At 50.6% G+C, this 8,001-nt stretch overlaps 1 protein-coding gene across 1 annotated transcript; it reads right to left on the reverse strand.

Annotated features, from left to right (window-relative positions):
- Window positions 1-3,015: 3,015 nt before the first annotated feature.
- Window positions 3,016-6,477, reverse strand: LOC101769937 (bidirectional sugar transporter SWEET4). The gene is made up of 4 exons (XM_004954769.2): window positions 6,422-6,477; window positions 5,825-6,203; window positions 3,968-4,087; window positions 3,016-3,415 (listed from the first exon to the last, which is right to left on the reverse strand). Exons 1-4 carry the CDS (start codon window positions 6,475-6,477, stop codon window positions 3,239-3,241), a joined length of 732 nt encoding a protein of 243 aa, XP_004954826.1. The 3' UTR covers window positions 3,016-3,238.
- Window positions 6,478-8,001: the final 1,524 nt, after the last annotated feature.

Consider the following 8,001-nt stretch of genomic DNA (forward strand, 5'->3'; position numbering starts at 1 on the left):
ATGCTTAGAATATATCTTAGAAGTTTTGGGAATTTATTGGTCATTTTTTGAGCTAAGGAATGTGAAAGAAGGATTTTGGGGTATACTGATGGGACTTTTCTATTGGCTGAAAATAGGTTTATTTAGTTTTGGACCTTAACAATGTGCAAAAAGGTATTAGATGGTTCTAGTAGGTTTAAAAATTTATCTAATATTTTAAAGAATTTTGGTGGAATTTTTGGGAAAAAGGAACGGGCAGAATAACGTTTTGCCGGGTAGACCTAGCATTTTCAGGTTGTCCATGTGGCCAGCAGGGTGCATGTGCGTGGCACTTCGCCATAGGTCGGGTTCATGGACTTGTGGACTAGGGCGTGAAGTGGGTGTGGTCCACTGGACCGCGTGCACCGAGGTGAGAGGGTGTCATGTGGCGGGTGGCGTGGCATGTGTGTGTGTGGCTGTCGTCCGGGACCCGTGCTGGTGTGGCACCCACACCAGCACGGATCCCGAATGACAGCCACACACCTGCGCCACATGGGAGCGCCGCCTAGTTCAGCCACAGGGCACGGTGTTGGAGTAAGGGATGATGTGAACCTGCTAGGGTTGATTCCCGATCTTTCAATGAGAGGTGTGGGATAACTCGATTGGTCGATGGAGACGACGTTCACGGCCCGACTACAGCCTTCCAAGCTACACCTTAGCAACTGATACACCACCTCTAATGGCTGCCGCGATCTTGTGGAGCGCATCACCCGGCCATTAGGGCACTCGTCCTGCAAGCAATCGAAGAACTAGCAAGAACAAGTATAACAAGTACTGAATTTACTAGATGAAGATGAAATTTCCAACTCAATCTCAATAAGGTGGGGTTCCGAAGATAGGAAGATGGGTGGCTGATCTAGCACGCGCGCTTACAAGCAAGTAGCGAGAGCTAAACTTGATCTAAACAAAATCCAATTGTTCTTGGTGGCAGCTAAGGGGTATATGTAGGTGGGAGGATGACTACCAGGATGTTGGGGTCATGCTCCAACCCTAGGATGCGTCCATATTGGACCCGACTTGATACACGGCCTATTGGGCCAAATTAAAGTGACGCAGCACCAGAAAACCTCTTGGTAGTAAATCGGTTATTGTGGCTGCCTCAGACTAGATATGGACTTGAATCCATATCCATATGAAAATAAACTTCATAACGAATCCGTGAAGTACTTGAACGCCCCAATCTGAGTCCGTATGCGACCGTGGTGATTATCACAAGTTGGTGTGTCATGGAGTCCAAATCCAGCCTGCGTGAGTCCTTTTCCCTTTCGGTCTTCGTCCTGGTTCCTAACCAACACAAGAGTGCACGCATCTCCATGGTCTAAATATGATGGACAAGAACTCAAGAGTGAACTTACTTGATGATTAAGTTGACGATCACGGGCGCGAGTAATAGGACAAGAAACTGGTACTTGTGTAGGCATGGATGTATCATTAGTGTTGATGTCCTCATCAAGGGACTCACCGGAGCTCCCGACGCCGGCAACTATAGGCCAGGGTTGGGGCTAAGGGGTGGCCGTGGAGGGAGAGGAGGTAATGCGGGGTGAGGAGGCAAGAGGGAGGGGCTATGTGAGCTCCCGATCGAGCTCAACTTGCAGATAAGGACAGGGGTGAGGAGATAAGGTTGTGTGGCAGGCCATGGCGGGCGGCGCTCTGGCGTCTTGCCATGTCACCCTGGCATGTGTGCAGAGGGGCAATGGAGGGGTCTGGCGTGGGGTGTGCGGTTGAGGCGACGTGGGATGACGAGGTGACCCCGGGGCGCTGCTCGGAATAGTTGGGGATGGCCGGTGTAGGTGGATCAGGCCGGCGGTCGTCGCAGCCATGCCGTGGCGTCGCATGTCACCGGTACAGTGTGGTGCACGTGGTGCAGGTCAGGGGGGTGTGGCTGGGGAAGGCGCATCCAGGCGGCGGCGGCGTTGCGTGCCATGGGGAGGAACGAGTGACGCAGGGAGGAAGAAGGGGAGAGGAAAAGAAGGATTACGATGGGCGGAGGTGGGCGGGGCCAGCAGCTAGGCCAAGCGGCCTGCTTAGGTCGTGTGGAGGAGGTGAGCAGGCCGGGCTGACTGGGCCGGAGAAGGAGAAAGGGAGGTTGGTGCCCTGCTTAAAGAATAGGTGAGTTTAGCATTTATTTAAATAGGTTTTAGATTTAGTTTGAATTCAAATTTGAATTAGATTTAATTTTGAGGGGTGTTCAAGTGCTTTGGATTCTTTTCCTAATTCTAGAGCACTCAAATGCACAGTCATATGAAGTTCATGCATAATGTGAACAGGTGTTAAAATGGTTTTAATTATTAGGGAGAAAAGAAGAAACTTTTAACAAGTCCTTATTTTTAAATGTTTTAAATTTTTGAGATATTACAGTAGCTTCGGAGGCCTGATCTTCCGGTGTATTCTGTACACACAGAATGTCGGAACAGGGAAAACAAAAAGTCTGCGTAGTAGTAGACTGAGAGCTCGGGTGGCTAGTGTGTTATGCGAGAAAGACAGAGGAGCGCCACTCTTATAGGCACCAGAAAACCTTTGGGCGTCCAAGTTCATTGCCATTATTCGGCTGCCATCAATTAGTTACTAGTAACCCTAGCTAAGCCCAGCCCACACATCACCGTGTGCATGGCAAGGTGATCGACCGCGCGCGTGTGGCATGCTGCTATCCCTCTCAACTTCTCAACAGGTGCAGCTTAGCTCCACCTTATAAGTTGATTAGGAACCCTCTCTCAACTTCTAAGATGGTTTTATTCCAAATATAACTACCACCATGTGCATGGGCCTTAGGAGTTAATCGACTAAATGATTAATAGGCCACCGAGGCCCATTTAATCTAACAAGACATACACAGAAGCATATACATACATCGTACATGTGAATTCTTCTCTTTGTGCATCTCGATTTGTTCTGAATCTGTTCAACAGAAAAAAGATCACCTTTTGCCCCCGCCTAGTTGAAGAAAAAACCCCACTTAAGGGTCTGTTCGGTATTGGACCTAGGAACCAATCCAGCTTATCAAGATTATACAAATTAGTGAACCATTCCAACCGGGAATCGTTCCTGGGACTAATTCCAGAGTAACCGAACGAGCCCTAGAGGTGGAATTAGCTAAAATTCCCCACCCTCGCCCCACACCTAACAAAGCTAGTGACAACATATGACGACGCTTCATCGCTCTTGGGACGGACACAATAATATTCCATTACATAACGCCAGCTACGACTTGGTATCATCATCATCAGTAGTGACCGGCACCGGCATGGTTGTTTGCTTTGCCGTCGATGACGACCTCGGTCATGGCGACCTGATCGGCCTTGCGCTTCCGGGCTTCGATGATCTCCTGGATGGACTTGTAGTAGGTGGCTAACAGGATCAGCTGCGCCACCGCGAAGAGCGCACCCAACCCGTTGGGGATCTGCAGTGAACAAAAAGCCAATTTCAGTACACAAAGGAGATCTCTTCAGCTACTGCTTGTATAGTCAGGTCTATTCTATTCCAAATACCGTAAGGTTAGGCCGATATCAAATCCACTAACCACTTGCTAATTAATGGATTACGTGTACAAGTAGAAGATCATGAGAAGTTAGTATCCAGTTACGGAATTGCTACTCGCATCACCGTCACGAAATCTCAAATCGCTAATTTGAGCTGGGCCTAATCAGCAATTAATGGCCACTATCGAGAGGGACCCCAGGCCAGATTTGGTGCCCCCGAAAGCGAATGCACTGTGTTCAATCAATCAATTCGGCCTGGACTTGGTGCGTTCGCGCATGTAGGCGTAGTGCTCACGGCTGGTGACCAAAGGGAGAAGCAAGCATGGTCATCACCATGTATGGCAAGGCAATTCTTCTTCAATGGACAAAAAGGGCATGCCAATTGCGACCGTGCATGCGAGGCGCATCTGGCTTGCATCCTCGTACCTCAAGGGGTAGTATTAGTTGGCAACAAGGAATGATGAATAGCTTACGGTGATGTAGAGGTCGAAGCGGATGAGCGCGTAGGTAGTCCAGCAGATGCCGTTCCCCAGGGATGCCAGTGACAGGAACAGTGGCATGTACTCAACGCTCTTAGTCTGGATAACCATTTTCTGATTCATGCAAGATAAAAACACAGAGAAAATTAAGTAAACTTTAATATTGGGCATACAGCACAGGACTTTTACACTAGTTGGAAAAAAAACGTAACAAAGCTCAAATAAATAGAAAACCAGATCAACTAAATCAGAAAAAAGATCAGTCGTCATATAGCCACAAATAAATAAATAAACGCAAATATCTTCAATGAAAGAGCTGAATGTAAAAGTGAAAGAACCAAAGAAGTGAACAAAATAAAAGACCGTATAAGTACAGTACATGATCTGTTCAAACACGCATATAATTGACGAAACGAAAGGATCAGGCATGCGTGTGCACATATATTTTTATTCACCAACAAAGTAGGTCGACCGAAAGCTAAAATAATCGACTCTTCTTTTCATATGCTTATTCCCCACTAGTAAGAGAAACAACTTTCCACGCACCAACGTAAATCTCGAACGGTCTTGGATTTGTGACTAAAGAAGATTTAGTTCCGGGTCTAAATTTTGTAGTATCTTGGATTCCTTGGTTCTAACCGAGATAAAAGTGAAGCTTTTAGTCCCGGTTGAAGCCACCAACAAAGATAAATAAGCACCGAACCTATTAGTCCCAGCCGGTGGCTCCAACAGATACTGAAAAACCCCTTTTAGTCCCGGTTGGAGCCACCAACCGGAACTAAATATTTTCAACGCAGGCGGCCCTTCTTTCTCCACATTATCTTCTCTCCTCCTCTCCCTTTCTCCCTTATATCCTCTCCTTTTCTCCCTTATCTCCACGCACAAGCATTATCTTCAGGCGGAGGGCGTGGTGGGGGCACGAGCGGCCGTGGCCGCGCGGCTGGCACAGGAGCGCACAGGCCGACGGGGCACGAGGCGGCCAGGACTGCCTCCCGTGGCCAGCCTGCTAGGGGCGGCAGGCGCCGGCGGCCGTGGCCAAGGCCATGGAGCGACGCGCGGCCTGGGGGCACGACGGCCAGTGCGGCCTAACATCCAGCGGGGGCGCGGCTCCCCGGGGGCCAGCTTCGGACTCGGCGGCGAGGGTGTAGGTCAGCTTGCCCGGCGGGGCGCAAGCGGCCCGGCATGATTTGTTTGTGAGTGAATAGTGATCCAGTAGTGCATGATTTCTTTGTGAATGATTCGTTTGTGATTGTGCTGGTGAATCTTTTGCGTGTTGTGAATCAAATCAAACTCATGTATTGTGTATCAGATCTTGTGCGAATTGATTGGTTGTGTGTTATTACTTGTGTGATCAGCATGTTTTTTCTTTAATTTGTGAAGTATCAATTGTTTCTCGCTCTTGATTTGATTATCTCTGTGGTGGAGTTGCAGCTCAAGGAGGTGGGTGGTCGAGGCGGAGCTGCAGGGGATGCGGTGCGAGCAGGGAGGACGGAGGGCGGCCCACTTTTTTTTGTTTTTTGAACTTTTTTAATCCTGGGTGAAATATCCAGGATTAAAAATGGGGATCTTTATCCTGAAAAATTAGTTTCGATTGGATTTTCGAGATCTACGTATCTCTCCAACCGAAAATAAAGTCTTAGTTTTCCACATGTGCCCGTAATCCAGTGCCCATAATCCCATCCCAACCGTAGTGAGCACTCGAAATTTTTAAAAGGAAAATATTAAATTTTGTGTGATGCCGACAGCCACACCAAATCTCACTAGCTTGTCACATGGCAGCTACTGTGTACCAATATACTACTATACTAGTATTATATTAATTAATTATTAACAAACTTCAATTATACGTGCTATGACGGAGAGCGGCGCGGCATACATGCTGGTGCCGAAGAGGACGCAGAGGATGCCGACGATCATGGACCTCCGCTCGTGGGTGTGCGCCAGGCTGAGCACGAGCGCCGCGACCGCGCTGATGAAGGCAACCTCGGCGGCGAGGAGGAGCAAGACCTTGCGGCGGGCGGCGCCGGTGGAGTAGAGGAGGAAGAGTGTGACGTAGGTGAGCTCGATGGCCATGCCGGTGCCGTTGATGGTGATGACGAGCATGCTGTGTGGGTGGACCAGCTGCAGGCCGTACAGCACCCACATCATGCAGTTGAGCAGCGTCGCCACGTACGGCACCGGCGAGTACTGCTCCACCGACCCTTTCTTCCAGATGCGGATGAACGTTGGCCTGTACGTATATATATAACGTGTATAAATGCGTATGGTGTACGTTTGTACATACGTATGTATTAAGACTTATGTGCATTCGTGTTCAGTGATCAGTTCATCATTTAATATATTTGGAATAGTACAAGTTTTCTTATCCATATTTCAGGAAGGTTCGGCCTATTATTATTTCAAATTTGTTTTTCATGAACGAAATGAAGGGAAGGAACTGATTCTTACACTGGGGAGGGGAAGAGCACCAGGGCAGTCCCATTGCCTGCAAGATATAGGGACATGGAAAGAAATCCAGAGGGTGAATATATAGCCCTTCCATGTGGTAATAAGAAAAACTTCCAATTGAGTTTGAGCAAATTATAGTACATGAACAAGCATGGGAAGCAAAATGATTAGGGGTTTGGAAGATATCTGGCCTCCACAAGATAAATACTACATCGGTATTTTGAAATACGACTTATGAGGACAACTAAATTGTTTAAAAATAAACCAATTTGCTTTTCCTAAACGTTATTGCAAGGAAAATGAGACCTAGCATAGTCCATTAATAATTTTGAGGATTATGGGGTAGCACTATCCTATAGGACTAATAACTTTTGCTAGTATACAAGGTTTTAGTCACACACATTCTAGGTGATGTATATTGTGAAGAGGACAAGACAATGGAAGGCCTTAAAGCAACGAAATACATCATGTAAGAGAAACCCGAATAAAGGCACGTGAAGAAAGGCACTACGGGAAAGCTTAAAATTGCCGAGTGCCAGGGGCACTCGGCAAAGGGCAGAAAACACTCGGCGAACCGTTTGCCGAGTGTAACACCCGGCAAACAGCACATGGCAAAAATTCACTCGGCAAACACGGATTCGTCAAGTGTTTTGTGTCGGGCACTCGACAAAGTCTTTGCGAGTGCCCAGAAAACACTCGGCATCCAATTTTTGAAAAAAATAAAAAAAACATCCTGCCCCGCCGCCGCCACCACACCGGCCGCCAGCTCCGCCAGCACCACCACCACCGGCCGCCACCACCGCTAGCACCACCACCACAGCACCACCTCCCATGCCGCCACCACCTCCCAGCCCTGCCAGCACCACTACCATCGGCCGCCACCACCGCCAGCTCCGCCAGCACCACCACCACAGCACCACCTCCTATGCCACCACCACCACCGACCACCACCAGCACACCCCCACAGCCCCACGCTGCCGCGGATCTGGAGAGGCCCCCGGCGTCGCCGGATCCGATGATGGGAGGGCCGGCGTCGCCGGATCCGCCGGAGAGGGGGGGAGGGGTAGGGGTGCGCCGCCGCCAGGCCCCCTCCCCTTGATCCGCGGCCGCCGCCCGGATTTGACCTCCTCCGGGGCCCCCTCCCCTCGAGCCGCCCGGATCTGACCGGCGGCAAAGGGAGGGAGGGAGGAGGCCCCGCCGCCCGGATCTGCCCGGCGGCGGAGGGAGGGAAGGAGGTGACCACCCCGGCTGACGATGAGGGGTCGGGAGGGGGCGCCGCCCGCCGGAGAGGGAGGGGAAGGGGCGCCACCCGGCTGGGAGAGGGAGGGCCTGAGGAGAGAGACGCGGCCCACCGGGAGGAGAGGGAGGGGCCGGGAGGGGGCGCCACCCGCCGAAGAGGTAGGGGAAAGGGCGCCGCTAGCCGAGGGAGGGAGGAGGCCAGCCGGAAGGGGAAGGGGAAAGGGGCGGCGCGTGGGGTGCGGCGCGTGAGGTGGGGCGCGCGCGGGCATGTTGTGGTCGGCCGGGTGGGGCGTGCGGGGGTAATTATGGTCGCGGGTGGGCCGAGTGCGGGGGGTGGGTTT

Source organism: Setaria italica, chromosome I (genome assembly GCF_000263155.2).
Source record: "Setaria italica strain Yugu1 chromosome I, Setaria_italica_v2.0, whole genome shotgun sequence".
Classification (NCBI taxonomy): domain Eukaryota; kingdom Viridiplantae; phylum Streptophyta; class Magnoliopsida; order Poales; family Poaceae; genus Setaria; species Setaria italica.

Excerpts from the sequence above, each read along its gene's own strand:
- LOC101769937 (XM_004954769.2), bottom strand. The coding sequence starts at position 6,477 with ATGTCCCTATATCTTGCAGGCAATGGGACTGCCCTGGTGCTCTTCCCC. Across the intron at positions 4,088-5,824 it reads CCGCGCCGCTCTCCGTCATA|AAAATGGTTATCCAGACTAA; the intron begins GCACGTATAATT and ends TGCATGAATCAG. Across the intron at positions 3,416-3,967 it reads GCTTCGACCTCTACATCACC|ATCCCCAACGGGTTGGGTGC; the intron begins GTAAGCTATTCA and ends TGTTCACTGCAG.